At 45.1% G+C, this 18178-nt stretch overlaps 1 protein-coding gene across 2 annotated transcripts in view; it reads right to left on the minus strand.

Moving 5' to 3' along the window:
- Window positions 1-1217: 1217 nt before the first annotated feature.
- The window catches only part of LOC143927298 (FH2 domain-containing protein 1-like), a 109516-nt gene continuing 92555 nt past the window's right edge, over window positions 1218-18178 (minus strand). For both annotated transcript variants that reach the window (XM_077451302.1, XM_077451303.1), the window contains exon 12: window positions 1218-2166. In XM_077451302.1, the coding sequence (XP_077307428.1) occupies window positions 1405-2166 (762 nt within the window). In that variant the 3' untranslated portion in view covers window positions 1218-1404. The remainder of the gene's footprint in view (window positions 2167-18178) is intronic.

The following is an 18178-nucleotide window of genomic DNA, read 5'->3' on the forward strand; positions in this document are numbered from 1 at the left end:
TGAAAGATTTTCTCCTCTGAGCTCAGGAATGAAAAAAAAAATAAAAAAAATAAAAAAAAAAAAATTGTAAAATTTTAGCAGAGGGAGCTCATTTTGGGAATGAAAGCCCCCCAGAATGTTTTCATAGTTTCACAATATTGCTGTGTGTATTCTGGTGCAGTGCTAGCTTGCAAACACACACACACACACACACACACACACAAAACCCCTCCCCCGAAAAGTGCCAATATGGCAGCAGAGGAAAAACACAAGCCTTTTAATATGAAATACCTCTTGTTCTGTATGGATCCAGAAGTTTTACTGACTTACGACTATAGCTCCATGTGGTAAAGGAGCTTTTTGGCCTCAATCCCCCCCCTTGGCTCAAATACTGAAAATACTTAAAAAAGTGGCTCTCCACCCAAAAAGGGAATGCTCGTGTGCACCCTTTACTGCTATAATTTGCCACTCCTAGTTTTGGGGGGGGGAGTGGGTACCTGGTTTTGACAGGTACCCACTCCCGCCTCAGATCACCATGGCAAGCTAAACTGGAAGGTCGCCCTCCCTCCTCCTTCCCCCGCAGTCTTCTAAACACACACACAGGCCCCAGAGGATTACAGGACCATTCACAAGGCACAGCGCTACTTGCACAGTAGGAAACAGGCTGCGAGACCCCAAGGCTTCACTTCCCTTAAAAGTCAGCAGCTACAGTAATTGTAATTTTTTCTGAAGGAGCCTGGACTTCCTCTTTAATGCACCAGAAGGCAAAGGTCATCAGGTTCTACCATCACTTGCCGTATACAGTAATTGCACCATCACTCCAGTGTAAATCCCCTTTATTAAATCCATTAACAAGCCATCCTGTCTGCACATTAAAACAAACATTTTGACGCTAGTTAAGTGCATGATGGGAACAGTAAGATTAAAGCAGAACAATCTGGCTTGGCCCATTAAAGAATTTCTATCACAATAGATAAAATGCTGCTTCTGCATATCTTTTCCAGTCACATCCCAGGCTCCATACAAAGTGCTTCTATCAGGGTATCAGTCCTCTAACCCACCCTTCCTTACAGCCCCACTCTGACACTATATGGGTCCAGGTCTTCTCTACTGGAGAGTGTCAAATGCCTAGCTCCTTGTATAGGAGATATGCACCATTATGAAATTTACAAGATTAAAAAAAAAAAAAAAAAAAAAAAAAAAAAATTATAAACAAAACAAAACAAAAAAAAACACACGACAGCTACATTGTGTGCCCCTCCCTCTGTGGAGACCATATCCACCAGCCTTCTCAGCCGACTGCCACAGCCAACATTTGGAGGGTTTACAACCCAGGAGATATAGTCTTTCCAGAGATCAGAAATCATCAACCCAGATGCACACATTTCTAATTAAACTTTAAAACCTTCTGAATAGAGTTAGTCTTCATTTAGGGGAGCGCAGAGCATTATCAACCCGTCTGAAAAAGGTGGCGAGGGCAGAGGCTTCACTGCCCCCTTGCGGGGAGATGTCCACTCCTTGCATTAGTAGAGATTCTGAACTTTTCAAACTTCCTCTTCTTTGAAATAGTCCTCCTAAGCGTAATGAATTTGGGGAGCCCGATGTAGGAGAAGAGTCCTTTCGCACAGGAGTGTCCGTATTTGAAGACCTCAGGATTTGGCTGAGGGAAATGCTGGTGGTTGGGGTACTTGGAGTAGAGACAGAAAGGTTGTCCGACTCCCCATCGTAGCGAGAGAACTCCTGGGAACGTCCACTGGGAGAGGTAACAAACACTGAATGAATGTCTAATTCACCCCTGTACGGAAGGCATGCCAATGTGTGCCTCCTGTTCATTTTCCCAGGAGTATCCTGTTGTCCATCACTCCCTGTGCTGTCCTCCCGTGGCCTCCTTAGCCCTTGTTGTGGCTTCTCAGGCACAGGAGATTCCTCTTCTCCGATTGGCTCTGAAACTTTGGCTGTGGTGGAAGCTGGAGATTTGATTGGGGAGGAATTAAGAACCTCAGTGGAGTGGCTACGAGGCAGAGGGCGTGGTCCTCTACTAGGACGTCTTCTGCGGGGAAGTCGAAGAAGTAAAAACTCCAACTCTACATCCTGAAGGTCTTTATCTTGTAATGAACAGCTGGCAATAGAACGTCGTTTTTCCAGGCGTTCCTTGCGGTGTTCTGCCTTCTCCCTTTCCTTGTTGTCCTGCACAAACAGAAGAGATTATTGTCTAAAATGATCCTTTGGTTCTCCAAAAGCAAATAAAAAAAAATAAAAAAGGGAGGGGGGGGGGGGGGGGGGAAGAAATTACAGGTGCATATCAAAAGATTGAAATTAACTTTTTGATAAGTCTAATCTAGTCATTCAAAAAGTGAAACTGATATAGTTCAAGCATTTCTTTTTAATTTTGACAATTATGGCTTACAGCTAATGAGAACCTAAAATTCAATATCTCAGAAAATTTGAATATTGTGAAAAAACTTGAATATTGTAGACTCATGGTGTCACACTCTAATCAGCTCAAAATAACTGTAAAAAAGGAGCCCTTAAATGCTCTCAGTCTGGTTCAGTAGGTAACAGAATCATGGGGAAGACTGTGGACTTAACAGTTGTCCAGAAGACAATCATTGACTCCCCCCACAAGAAGGGCAAGTCTCAAAAGATCATTGCTAAAGAAGCTGGCTGTTCACAGAGTGCTGAATCCAAGCATATTAATAGAAGGTTGAGTGAAAGGGGAGAGAGAAAAAAAAAAAAAAAAAAAAAAAAAAAAAGTGCGATAGCAAAAAGGTGCACAAGCAACAGGCTTGTCCACGGCAAGGTGGGAACATGATGCGATTTAGACCCCTTTCACACTGGGGCATTTTTCAGGATTTTTTTCAAGCACTTTAGCTTTAAAAAAAAAAAAGCGCCTGTAAAGCGATTGAAAGAAGCCTCATCTGCAATCCCAATGTGAAAGCCCAAGTGCTTTAAGAGCCCTTTCACAATGTCAGCGCCCGAAAAACACCGCTTAAACTAGCAGTGCTCTACCAGCGTTTTTCGAGCGCTATTGGGGGAGCTTTAAACCCCTGCTAGTGGCCAAATAAAGGGTTAAAAGTGCCCACAAAACGCTGCTGCCAAAAGAGTTTCAATGGGAAGGGGCGCTTTAGGAGCAGTGTAATACACCGCTTCAAAAGCGCTACAAAGAAGCCGCTTGCAGGACTTTGATGCCCTGCCAGCACAGCGCCTCAGTGTGAAAGCACTCGGGCTTTCACATTGGGATTGTAGTTGCGGCTTCTTTCATGCGCTTTTTTTTAACGCTAAAGCGTCTGAAAAACGCCCCAGTGTTAAAGCACTTGGGCTTTTACATTGGGATTGCAGTTGTGGCTTCTTTCAAGCGCTTTACATGCGTTTTTTTTTTTTACGCTAAAGCGCCTGAAAAATGCCCCAGTGTGAAAGGGGCCTCATGGTAAACTGTGTGCCTGCTCTATCCTTTTACAAAAGGTATATTGATGATGTACTATTTGGAGTGGGGATCCTACCTCTCTCCATTTTATGGAATTTCTTAACCATATGAATATCAAGCTGACCCACACTTTTAGTCAACATGAGATCAATTTTCTGGCTTTGACCATTATGGCAACAGATAATAGAATTGCCATAAAATCATTTTTATTTTTTTTAAATACTGATCATAAACAAAACAGTTATATGCCTCTGACTAGCTGCCATAATCCAGTCTGGCTGAACAATATCGCTAGGACAGTTTGTGAGAATGAGAAGAAATTATAGCTCACTAGATGACTTTTACACACAAAAACAGGACCCCCCCCCCCCCACAGCCTACCTGATGGGGCCCCCTTCAGTCCAACCCTCAACCCCACCCCTGGCCTCTCACCAGACCCTGCCCTGAAACAATTTTTTTTTTTTTTTTTATTTATTTTTTTTTTTTATGCACACACCACACACACAAAACTGACAGGCTGGTTGTACCTAGGTCATTCACTTGGGTACAATCAATCACCCTCTCTATAGATGCTTTGAATCTTAGTCAGTGTCTGCTAAACAGGGAAGATTCTAACCATCTATGTCTTAACTGACATCCAGTGGCGGAATTATCAGGGTCGCAACAGTCGCAGTTGCGACTGGGCCCTGGAATTCCATCACTGTGGGGGGGCCCCGGCGTGGTTGCTATCCACAGGGCTGTGAGTGGAGAGCGTGTCTCATGTAAACAGCAGCACAGAGACACCGGGACTTGGGAGTGAAGTTTCGTCCGCTCTCGCAAAGCACACAGCTGATCCTGCTCCCCCTTCGGCCCCCCTCCCCTCCTCTCTCGTGTGTTCTCTGCTCTCTGCGGGCATTCAGGTGTGAAGCGAACAAGCTCACATTTCCCGCAGAGAACACAGGAGAGAGGAGAGGAGAGGAGGGGAGGGGGGGGCCGAAGGGGGAGCAGGATCAGCTGTGTGCTTTGCGAGAGCGGACGAAACTTCACTCCCAAGTCCCGGTGTCTCTGTGCTGCTGTTTACATGAGACACGCTCTCCACTCACAGCCATGCTGACCCCTCTCCAGTGTGTGTGTGTAGACTCAGGAAGATCCCGCCGTCCATCAACATCATAGAGCTGCTGATCGCTGCCTCCCCCCAGGTGGGGGGGGGGGGGGTACAGAGATCTGCTGGGGGCCAAGGTGCACAGCAGAGTCCAGCAAGGTACAGAGAAACCTCTTTAAGGGGGGTGACTGTCTAGGGACCCTAAAGTAAGGGGGGGTATCTGGGGATCCTGATGTCCAGTACCACCGCCACCCCTCCTCCAGTACCACCACCCCCGTGCCACCCACCTCCAGGACCACCACCCCCGTGCCACCCACCTCCAGTACCACCGCCACCCCCTCTCCAGTACCACCACCATGCCACCCACCTCCAGTACCACCGCCACCCCTCTCCAGGACCACCATGCCTCTCTAGTACCTCCACCCACCTCCAGAACCACTATGCCGCTCCAGTACCATTGCCACCCACCTCCAGTACCACCGCCACCCCTCTCCAGTACCGCCACCCCTCTCCAGGACCACCATGCCTCTCCAGTACCACCACCCACCTCCAGAACCACCATGCCGCTCCAGTACCATTGCCACCCACCTCCAGTACCACCGCCACCCCTCTCCAGTACCGCCACCCCTCTCCAGGACCACCATGCCTCTCCAGTACCACCACCCACCTCCAGAACCACCATGCCTCTCCAGTACCACCACCCACCTCCAGAACCACCATGCCTCTCCAGTACCACCACCCACCTCCAGAACCACCATGCCGCTCCAGTACCATCGCCACCCACCTCCAGTACCACCGCCACCCCTCTCCAGTACCGCCACCCCTCTCCAGGACCGCCACCCCTCTCCAGGACCGCCACCCCTCTCCAGGACCGCCACCCCTCTCCAGGACCGCCACCCCTCTCCAGGACCGCCACCCCCCCTTCAGTACCACCACTGCCACCCACCTCCAGTCCCACCGCCACCCACCTCCAGTACCACCGCCACCCCTCTCCAGGACCACCATCCCCCTCCAGTACCACCACCACCCCTCTCCGGGACCACTATTCCCTCCAGTACCACTACCACCCACCTCCAGTACCACCACCACCCCTCTCCAGGACCACCATCCCCCTCCAGTACCACCACCGCCACCCACCTCCAGTACCACCACCCCTCTCCACGGCCACCACTGCACTGGTGACACAAGTTCCACTCGGGACACAGGCTGCACAGAAATGTTTTACTTTGTTGTACAGTGGAAAAAAAATATAGTATCAAAATCATGCTTTTCGGGGGGGGGCCCTTCCTGATTTCTTGCACCGGGGCCCTGAGGTTTCTAGTTACGCCTCTGCTGACATCAATAGTGACACTAATACAGTGATCAGCTAAAAATATGTACACAGTGTACAAAATATTAACGGCACTGGCTGGGTTAACATCAATGGGCAATGAAGAAGTTAACAAGTGTAATGTGTGTTGCTTTTACTAACGCATCTGGTGGGTTTTTTTTTTCCTCCCTGCTTTGTAGGGAGAAGACACAGATTGCTGATCTGTGTACGGAGCCCTGTGTTTGTGAACATAGGGACTTTAAGCTGTGATTGGCTACAGCTGATCAGTAGGTCTCTGCCAGAAATCATTGGCCAGGACCTGCTGACAAAATCCCACTGTAGCCAGTGACAGAGTGGGTTAGCAGCAGGCGCATGCATACACGTCCCTAACCTGTATGTGATCTAGTCTAAAAAACGTTTTGGAAAACAGCGCTGTCCAAACGATAACTCAATTAATCAAACCAAGGCCTAAGCCGGTGAAAACAAACTCTAAAAGTGATAATATAAATAATAACAGTATAAATTCCTGCTGCAACCCAATGTGAGATACCCACACTAGACACAAACCCAAAATATAAGGCTGCGCTAAAACTTATACATTACAGTATTAACAATGTGACGTGTTAAATTCTAGTATTAAACAATGTATACTATCAAGAAAAATTGTGTATAAAAAACATCAAACTTGAAGCACATAAAAAGTCCAAAGAGAGGGAAGTACGAAGGTATGGAATAAGTCCCTTGAAGTGACTCTTTACAAACACCCTTCAGATGTATAGCAGGTGCGCCCAAAGAGGAAGTTCTATCCACCACCTATTTCAATGAGGCTTACCAGCTGCCAAGATCTCTTTTTAGGGAGATCATACAGGCATGAAGAAAAAACGATCGTTCCTGGTCTCTCCGATGGGTTCTGCTGGCGTCTCCACCTCTTATATCTCTTTCTTACAACGTCTCACATTCCACCTAATTTTTTAGATAAGACAAGAAAGAAAGGCTCCCATAGCGTAATTCCGCATTAAAAATTTAATACGAACGAAGTAAAAGTAAAACAAACTCACAAATTCCAGTTGAGTACAAGCGTAAGTACAATCATGAGCCGGCCAGCTCTCTCCTATTATCACTGCCCGTCCTTCCTGGTCAACGGGGAATGGCGGTAACGTCAGCACGCCGCTCACCCTACGTCGTTTCGTCAAAAGTGACTTCTTCCTGGGGTACGGGCGGCGCGCTGACCCACCGCCTAAATACTCACTAGCTACAGAACGTAACTGGCTGATTAGGAGCTGTAGCCAGGAGCTCGGAAGTGGGCGGTTACGTTCTGTAGCTAGTGAGTATTTAGGCGGTGGGTCGGCGCGCCGCCCGTACCCCAGGAAGAAGTCACTTTTGACGAAACGACGTAGGGTGAGCGGCGTGCTGACGTTACCGCCATTCCCCGTTGACCAGGAAAGACGGGCAGTGATAATAGGAGAGAGCCGGCCGGCTCGTGATTGTACTTATGCTTGTACTCAACTGGAATTTGTGAGTTTGTTTTACTTTTATTTCGTTCGTATTAAATTTTTATGCGGAATTACGCTATGGGAGCCTTTCTTTCTTGTCTTATCTAAAAAATTCGGTGGAATGTGAGACGTTGTAAGAAAGAGATATAAGGAGGTGGAGACGCCAGCAGAACCCATCGGAGAGACCAGGAACGATCGTTTTTTTCTTCATGCCTGTATGATCTCCCTAAAAAGAGATCTTGGCAGCTAGTAAGCCTCATTGAAATAGGTGGTGGATAGAACTTCCTCTTTGGGCGCACCTGCTATACATCTGAAGGGTGTTTGTAAAGAGTCACTTCAAGGGACTTATTCCATACCTTCGTACTTCCCTCTCTTTGGACTTTTTATATGTGATCTAGTCTACCCATGCCACTCTGCTGCAGTAAAATGTACTGAGGGCGAGCAGCAAGCAGTTAAAGGAAAATGGTTGGCGTTGGGTTTACACGATAGGTCTGATCAGGTCCGCCTGTCCATTTTTTCAGGTGAACCTGATCTCACTACTATAGAGCGATGGATCTAAAACTGACTTGTGTCCATTTACACCTACCTACCTCCCACCAATCCGATCTGCTAGACAAAAACGTAAAGGGATCCGTTCTTCCTCCATCTAGCGGATCGGATTGGAGGGCATTTGGGTGTAAACAGACAGCAAGTTTGCTTACATTAGTTGCCCTTAGAGCAGAGTGGGCTGTGTCCTGGACTAATAGGCGTGCGCGCGGGGTGCACACCCCAATAGCCCGTGCAGTGTTTTTGTAGCGTAGCGTTTGCGCCCGGCTGTCTCCCGAGATCTGCCCGCTGGGCTGATATGAAATGTTGCTTCCAAGCAACTGCCTGCGAAACTGCTGCACACTGAGCAGATCCTGCTGTTGTAAGATCTGCTCAGTGTGTGACACATGTAATGTAACTGCATGCACAAAGAGAGGAGCTGTCAAAATTTATTGGTGATGGGTCAGGGGATGGGTGGGACCGAGCAGGTATCAAACACCAGCCAATGGAATGGGGTCTGGGCGGACTGCTACGTTATGTGGCCCCACCCCCTTTAAGCAGCCCAATCATTGGCTGGTGTCGGTCCCGTCCACCCCCGACATCACTTCTGAATTTTGACACTGTCATGTAATGTAACTGCATGCAGGGAGAAAGACCACACACCAAGCGGCTCTTACAAGTGGCATGATCTGCTCAGTGTGAAACGTCCTCCTTTGTCAGTGCTTCCAATCAGTGCCCTCTGTCAGTGCTTCCAATCAGTGTCACCCGTCACTGCCAGTCAGTAACAATAAGTGCTGCCCAAGTATCCAGCAGTGCCATCAATCAGTGCCAAGTGTCAGTAAAAGGCCTGCTGCTAATAAGCAATGTTACGTGTTCCCACACCACAAAAAAAAAAAAAAAAAAAAAAAAAAAAAAAAAAAAATAAAAAAGTTTTAAAAAGTGCAGTGCTACCTTTCTGATCAATGACTTAATAATGGTGGAACCCTCTAAAGTATGGAAATCTCAATAGACTTCAATTTTACCACAATACCAGTCTCTGCGATACACAACTTCACATATAATACAAAAAACTGAAAATAAGACATACTGTGTAAAATGAGCAGGGATGGTGGAAACCCCTCCTATAGATATTTGACATACAGATTACCTTCAAGTGCAACAACATTTTAGTTGGGAGGTTCCCACCATTATAGCACGTTGGAATTTTTTTATTTTTTAGATTGTTTCCCCTAATTTTATATGTTTTAGTTACTATGGTAAGGTGAATTTTTGCACTTAAAAGTAAATTTTCCACCACCCTTGCTCAGTCCATGTCTTTATGGACCTTGCTTTGTACACTGGTGGGCAGTCATTTTGGAACAGGAAGGGGTCATCCCCAAACTGTTCCCACAAAGTTGGGAGCATGAAAGTGTGCAAAATTGTCGTGCTCTGCTGACGCCTTAAGAGTTCCCTTCACTGGAACTAAAGGGCCAAGCCCAACCCCTGAAAAACAACCCCCACACCATAATCCCCCTTCTACCAAATGATTTGGACCAGTGCACAAAGCAAGATCCATAAAGACATGGATGAGAAAGTTTGAGGTGGAGAAACATGACTGGCCTGCACAGCCAGGCCTTCTTATCCAAATCAGTGCCTGACCTCTCAAATGTGCTTCTGGAACATTAACACCTTGTGGACAGCCTTCCTAGAAACGTTGAAGCTGTTATAGCTGCAAAGGGTGGGAAACTCAATATTGAACCCTAATGACCAAGACTAGGATGCCATTAAATTTCATGAGTGTGTAAAGGCAAATGTCCCTATACTTTTGAAATATTATAATATAATATAATATTACACACACACACACATACGTGTTTGAGCTTTGGGGTGCACACCCAAATGCCTGGACTGATGTTCTGGCAGGTGCGCTATCATGGCTGGCTCTGTCACAGTGTTTTGCATAACATGGCGGTTCGGTGCTGACCTTGTTAAAGTGGATGTTAACCCGCTGAGGTGTTTTTTCCTACCCGCAAAGGAAAAGGCAAAATGAGCTAGTATGCACCGCATACTAGCTTATTATGAAATACTTACCTTAGAACGAGGCCCCGACCTCTGGTACGATCCACGCCAAGGGAGCCGACATGTACCCTCTGTTTCTTCCGGGTATCATGGCTCCAGCGCTGTGAGTGGCCGCAGCATCGTCACTCCCATGCATGCACGTGGGAGATTTCATCCCGCAAGGGTCTGGCGTTTGCCGGGTTTTCAGCCGAGAATCCCCTGTGCGCATGCGCCGCTGCAGTCAGTGGCGCATTGCGAGGGGAATGTCTCCTAAACCGTACAGGTTTAGGAGATATTTTTATTTTTTTTACCTACAGGTAAGCCTTATTATAGGCTTTCCTGTAGGTAAAAGTCCCAAAAAGGACTATAAAACCACTTTAACTTATGACCAATAAAGTTTTCACAAAAAAAAAAAAAAAAAAAAAAAAAAACACACAGCACCCAACAGCAATGTTATGTAGAACACCGAGAGCCAGCCATGATAGAGCACCCGCCTGTATGCTGTAGATGGCGACATAGTAACGTACATTGCACTGCAGTATATAAAAGATAACATACCACCCACCCCCGGCACCTCTGTGCTGCCTGCAGCAGCCACAATGAATTCTGGCTTCCCTCTCCTCCTGGACGCTAGTAGGAGCAGCTGAGCAGGAGTATAATTTGGAAAGCACTTTTTTTTCTACACCGACTGAGGCTAGTCACACACCCACCCCCCCCCCCCATACCCCCCACGCTGAGCTGAGGATGCTGGGCCCGGTACAACAGGGTGGCTTGTACTGGTCTATCAGTGGCCCTGCACACAAAACCAAGTAATTAAAAAAATATTTTTTTACAAAAAAGGTTATGGAGGCACGTCCTTGATAGGATCAAAGACGTGGCTGAATGAGATAGGTCATAATTTTTGATGAATCCCACAAGAGAGAATACTCCAGGCATTATCTGTCTTTTCATAACCAACTTCTCCGCCACCCAACATTGGCAAATCAAAACATATTATAAAATTGCCATTGGGGCATAAAAAAAAAAAAAAAAAAAAAACACCCAACAAGACCCCATTCTTAATACTATTTTACCAAACACTCCAGCTGTTTTTTTTTTTATTTTATTTTTTTTTAACATAAAAAAAAAAATAAAAAAAAAAATTGGATTTTTCTTACAGCTTCCCTCTAAAATCTTTTTTCTTGGAGTACATCACAGGACACAGAGGCAATTAAAATAATAAACAACAACAGTTTTGGTTATACGCCACCTATAGGTGAATGGACATTGGTAGTTCAAACAGGAAGTCCTCCCCAATATAATCCCTCCTACACAGGAAGTACCTCCGTTTTATAGCAAGCAATACATTTCCCAGACAAGAGGGGAGGGACCTCTGTGTCCCATGATGTACTCCGAGAAAAGTATTTTACAGGCAAGCTGTAGGAAGAATCCAATTTTCTTAATCATACACAACGGGACACAGAGACGGTTATTATAATAACTACCATTTGGGACATCCCAAAAGCAATAACCTTGAGGGGAGGGAGACACCAGCACAGAAACTGCCACCAGAGAAGGACCTACACTGCTGTTTGTAATACGCCAAGGACAAAAAGGCAGCATCCTCCATGTTTTTTTTTCACATCTACCTGGTAAAAACCCTGTAGCTGTATAAACCAAAAGACAAAGTAGTGGTCTTCCACACCTGGGCCACTGACACCCATTGGCAGATGGTCCAAGATACTCCCACACACCTGGTAGAGGATCTCTATTTGGCCCTTTAAAACCATTCGCATCAATGAAAAACTAGCAGATCCACTTTTAATTATTCGAACTGGATACCGCCTGCCCCTCCTGGGCTCTTCTGGCAGCACAAACCAGGATTCCTGGCCTGTGCCGACAACTCAGATAGATCCCGAGCGCCTAAACTACCCCGGAGTATGTAGCAATCTTTCTCCTGCCGACTGTGGATTAGGAGACAAATAAAAGGCAAGACACTGTGCCGATTCAAGTGAAAACTAGAAACCACTCTAGGTAATAAAGATGGATGGAAGACACAACATGAACTTATGATGCAAGACCAAGAACGGCTCCTTGTATGAAAGAGCTGCCAGCTCTGACACTCCACTTAGTGAAGTGATAGCAACCAAAGAATCCACCTTCCTAGATAAAGGACTAACAGTCTTCAAGTCCCAAGGACACAAGAGTGGCCCGACAGGCGGGACTGTCTACATTACACACTGTATGAAATATGAATATAGGAGTGAGAATCTACGGCCTCTGGAATAAATAAGAAAAAAAAAAAAAAAAAAAAAAAGAAGGGGGATAGGGATGAACCTACCCTGAAATAGTACTAAAGTGGATGTAAACCAGATTTGACATTTGAGCTGGGCACATATCTGCTGTGTTTTGTTATCTCTCTCCAAAGCACTATGTCCCATAGCTGTCTCCTGCTCGGTTCCTCCGTTATCCGCCTGACACCCTTTGACAAGCTCTCTGAGACGGGAGATAGAAGTGTGTGTTGGTGGAGGTTGGTATGGTATGTAGATTAGCACACAGCTTGCCATCTAAGAACAGAGCTATGCACATGCCTTCCTTCCTTCGCCAATGAGGAGGGGGGGTGCCTTTCCTCCAATCAGCTGTCTTTGCTGTATGCACAGGCTTCACTGCAATGTTAAACATGAAGATACATTCGAACACAAACAGCAATTTCTAAAGGAGATATATATATATATATATATATATACACACGATTGAAGACAGCAGATGCACATGTAAAAGTTATATAGGGAGATTGGTTTCATTTGTGTGAAGCATCTGAGGCCGTTCATTTCACTGGGCATATGTGAGGTTTTACATCCACGTTAGAGCAAGATCCTTTCCCTTACCGATTGGAGAAAGGGAATAAAAGTCTCCCACTCATATTTCTGAGGGTGCCACTTCCTGGCTTCATCCCAAGCATAAAATATTTCCAAGTCCTGTATTTGACGTTCCAACGCCAGCTTCCAGGGGCTCAACAGTGTGGAGATACAGGACACAAGACAATTAGGTCACGCTGGACTGGGAGTGTCCAAGGAGCGACCCCCGCAAGACTCGCTAGGTCAGTGTCCCAAGCCTTCCTGGGCTAAATTCAGCTAACACTATTATCAGTGTTACCACCTCCCGGATTCTTCACAAAAGATGCATCGAAAAAGAGGAAAAGCGTCGCAGACACAACCTGTAGAACTTGGAATCTAGTAGATCCACCTGCAGAGTTCCCCCTGCCACTATCCCATACCTAGAATACGCACTGGCGATAGAGACAGCACGTTGTGCTGTCCCAGACAGAATGTGGTTCACCACCTTGAGGTGGGTGCCGCCCTGGTGATCGATAAAAATATATATATGCCCCTGCCCAGAGGCATTTCTAGATTGAACCTACAACTGTGTTGTCCCATAATCCAGAGCAAGGTGTACTGGACAAAAGTTCCAAGGATATTCATGGGCAGTATTCCCTCCTGTGGAGGCCAAGTGCACTGAACTGTAGCCACCTTCAAACCAACTGGAGAGCCTGGCATCAGTGGTTATCTTCCAAAGCCCTGAAAAGGAAGAATTTCACCTTTTCCAGATTTTGAACCATCAAACACCAAAATTTTAGCTCTGCAATACCCCAGGAACAGAAGCCCCCATGCAATCCAATGCATAGCTGCTCAAGTTTCATACAGAGAAAACGATCCTCTACAAGAGACCTGGAGTAGGACGGTACATAGAGAATGTGCTGCGACCTACTGTAGATACAACTTCCTCCTGCAGAAATGTACCAAAGGAAACCCTGGAATTGACTGCTTCCTGAACAAAGACTATTGAAGTATATGAAGATTGACACCCTGTGTCTTCACCAAGTCCAGCCCCAGAGCCATGAGCTTTGTGAACCCTCAGGTGCTGTGGCCAGCACGAAGGGCAGATTCACAAAAAAAAGAAAAAAAAGAGGATTGGGCGCCATCAGGGTGATGTGGCCGTAGGCTTTGGAGTCAGACACTGGGACGGTAGAGTTTGAACCCTTTGTTCCAAGCCGATATGCTCCGTTTCATTCGAGAAACCGTATCCTAAGAAACAACCTCGAATGAAGCCACCATCTTTCCCAACAACCTTGTGCAAAGTTGAATAGAAGAAATGCTTGCTTCAACCACCTAAATCAGTTCCTTTATGGCGCTGATCTTTGCCTGGGGTAAGAATACCCTTTTCTGGGTGTACCTATGATCGGACCCAAGTATTTTAGCCTAACTTCATGGTTTTAAAGAAGAAGATTTCTCCTAGGTTGAGAATCCGACCTAGATATTCCAGGTAGTTGAATGTGGTGACCATACTTTGGTCTCAGCGGGCTACCGACTGGTCTATCAAGAACAGATTGACTAGGTACACCAGAATCGTTTTACCTTGGGCCCTTAATCTGACTAGAAGAGGGGCCAGAACCTTTGTAAACGCTCAAGGTGCAGTAGCTGGACTGGAAAGCAGAGCTACACACTGAAAATGACGATTTTCCACCTTGAAAAAGTAGATATTACTAGTGAGCAAGGAAATGGGCATATGAAGGCATGCATCTTTGCTGTCAATTGACGCCAGAAGTTCTACTCCTTGTAGGATGGATATAACTGATTTGGATTGACTCCATACAAAACAAGAGTGGTTATATTCAGGAATTGAATTTAGATCATCATCAAGTTCCTTTTTATTTGTTTAGATGCGGCATTCTTCATTTTGGTTAATTTGCAACTAAATATAAACTCGTATTTGTTACGTTCACCAACTGCCAAATTTGAAAGGAAATTAAAAAATACCTATAATTTAATAGTCGTTTTGAAATTTCAGATTTTCCTTTTTTTATCATTTTAGAATATCCAAATAAAAACAACGTTTTTTTTTTTTTTTTTTTTTTTTTTGGCAGTGCACATGTTCATTTCATTCTATTACTAGTGTAGGACCCACTGATGAGGTACTTTGACGCAGTAAGTGGTCTTAGCACTTCATGACCATATAGTTTGAACAAATCCCCATATTTTTTGAATACGCTCAGGTGTTTTTAAATAGCCTTGCAGGATTAAAATGTAATTTTTGTATGTGTGCGCTGTAATCCATTTTGTACTGATGATTATGGACCCTGAAATCTAACTCTTACAGAGAGTTAATCACAGAACAGACCAACTATCTCAAAGGATGCCTGGCGGCTTGAGATCTTAAGATAGACCTCATGTCCCTATTTGAGAAGTACACAGAGCATTACCAACAGCACACCGCCCCCAGTGGCAACTGGGAGAAAAAATAAAAATAAAAAAATAAAATAAAAAACACCCCACACAGACAGTCAAATCTCTTTTTTTTCTTTTCTAAAGAGAAACTGCAACATGCAGACTTACCATTCCTACCGCAGTACTCCGAGTCGGTCTTAAAAGACCTTCAGGGACTGGGTTCCCCTTAATCTGGGGTCCACTCCCCTGGATCTGTATAGCACCCTGCAGGAAAGCACCTTGATCAGAACAAACAGTGCCGCAGGTTTTATTACGCAGGGTACAGCACCATAAAGCAGAGGAGCACATGTATCACACGAGTGACCACCACCTTACAGACACTGGCAAAAAAAAAAAAATCCACACACACAAAAAAGACTCGGGTACTTCCTGTGTAGGTGGGGGTTCTATAGGGGAGGACTTCCTGTTTGGGTTATATGCCACCTATAGGTGAATGGACGCTGGTAGATCAAACAGTTATAATAACCAGCTCTGTGTCCTGTTATGTACGATAAAGAAAGACTAATTTAAAAAAGGGATAGACTGGCCCCTAATGTGGTTAACCCATCCTGTAGACCTAAACTTTTTTCTAACATTAAAGGATTTCACCTGCAACAAAAATGTGCAATTTGCAATGTGAAGGGTAATAAGTGTAAGGAGATTCACCATTTTACCTCAAACAGCATAGGAAACGTTTACAATCTCAATAAATTTATATCAGTGGCAGCTGGTGCTGTATTATATTTGGGGGTGTCAACAAGACATCTTGCTGCTCACCCAGTCAGTTGATCCCACAACTACCCCATCTAGGTCCTCCTCAAAGGTTTCCCTTAGTGGGGCAGCAAATACGATCGCTTCTCCTCCCGGACAATCAGGTCTCAGGACCAGCCTCCCGATTTGTCAGGGAGGAGAATTGGGAAGACGATAGCGAATATTAATTTGCTATGGTCACACAATTGGATGGTGCTCTGCGCCCCAAGCCCAGTTGGGATTTCTGACAAAAGTACATCATATGTGTGTTGCTGCAATCAGGATGATGTGCCTTTGTCAGAAATCCCAACTCTGTCCCATCTATGATGATCGCCTGGACCATATAGCTTATGGCAAGTGCAGAGGAAGAGCTTTCATCACACCTAGCAGGGTTCAACCCACAAGAGGTGATTGGTCAAGGAGGACGATTCCATCATCACAGTGCAATTACATGCACTGTACAGTATGCTTTATATATGAAATCTTCTGTGATCATTCAACTACAAGTGACAGTGTAAGCAAAGCAGCAGGCTTGTCCTGACCAACTGACCCCTTATACAATTAGCATGCACCACTTACCTTGTGTGTCCACCCACCTTGCACGAGGGAGCAGCACGGTGTCAGCATCAGGGCAGCCATCAGAAATTGTGCAGCCCCCCCCCCTTACACAGCTTTAGGCCTGGCCCCCCCCCCTGAGCCTGACAACCAACATTCCCCAGGGGCTGCAGACTAGTCTTCCCACTAAATCCACCCACCAAGTCATTCAGTGCCTCAGCCCCCCCCCCCTCACGTGTGTGTGTTGTGTGATGTATGTATATTATAAACACACACACACACACACACACACACACACTTCTGCAACAACCCTTGTTAGGTGGTCCTCCTAGTTTCAGCTAGTTTCCACATGTGGCCGAGACACACATAGGAGCTGCAGTCCAGAATACAGTACACGGAGTACAGACAACTCACACAAGGGGTGCACATGCAGGAAATGGCCATGTGGCAGCAAAGGGCCCAATATGAGCTCAATGACACAAAGCAGCAGCTGCCGACACACACATACAGAAGCATTCGCATAGCTCCTCTGCACCTGCCTTCTCCCATCCATGCCAGTCGGTCAGGCTCATTCAGATACTCGGCCCCCTTAAAAAAAAAAAAAAAAAAAAAAAAAAAAATGTAGGCTGTAGCCCCCTGATGACCGCTCTGGTCAGCATCCCTTCCCATGGGCAAGCTGCCCAGGAGAGGAGAGCCTGCAGAGAATGTGCTACAAGCTGTCTACTATGGGGGAACTTAAAGCGTTACTGAACCCAGGACCATGCAATCACTAGATCTGGTCTCCTACAGTACACAGAACATGAAAATGTAATATTATATTATACATCAAAAAGATCTGTAGAATGCAGCATACCCACACGAGGCCAGGACCTAATGAGGACACCATTTTTGATCTGGTATACCCCTATAATACCATCTACGAGGAGCGGATTCATTTTCCACCAGGCTTCCATACTAGGAATTCTATCTACAGCCTCAGTGGGTCTGGATATCCCATGTTCAGGGGAGCCTCTTTGATGCTCCCTTGATAGACTTGCAAAACAAATTTTGTTTTTACTCAAATCCACAATATAATCTGCCTGATACTTGGAGATGAAGGAAGCATCAATTCTTTGGGGCAGTGTTCATACACGACTGACGTGATTAGAATTGCTATCTCCTAAACATGTGCAATGACAAAATTGTGAAAAAAGTATTAAATTATAGGCATTGGAATTTCCTTTCAAATTGTGAAGGTAACGAATACAAAATGTATCTGAAGTTACGAATTATCAGAAATAACGAAATGCCGCATCTAAACAAATGCAACAAATTAATAATAATGTTTCATTATTATAAGATCATTACGTTCAGTTTACATACAGCATTTGTTATTTCAAATAATTCGCAACTTTGGATAAATTCGTACTCGTTACGTTCACTAACAGCCAAATTTGAAAGGAAATTCCAATATCTATAATTTAATATTATTAGTTAGGAATTTCAGATTTTTGAATTTTCAAAATTTCGAAAATTCTAAAATTTCCAGAAATTCTAAATTCCCGAATTAAAAAATTTGTCAAAATTCGTTAAAAAACAAATTCAGAACTAAATAAAATTGCACATGTCTAATATCTTCCCTACCCCGAGGAAGGAGATAAAACAGACTGAAACGTGTCAGGTGAATGATCTCTTCTGTATTGTCAGTCATGTTACAGTTGGTACATTCTCAGTTGCTTATTGCCATGTACATTCCTTGTTATTTTTAATCATGTGTTAGTAATAAATTATTTTTCTACTCTA

This window comes from Lithobates pipiens, unplaced genomic scaffold (assembly GCF_037356315.1).
Source record: "Lithobates pipiens isolate NorthernLeopardFrog02 unplaced genomic scaffold, aLitPip1_a1.2 Scaffold_23, whole genome shotgun sequence".
Classification (NCBI taxonomy): Eukaryota; Metazoa; Chordata; class Amphibia; order Anura; family Ranidae; genus Lithobates; species Lithobates pipiens.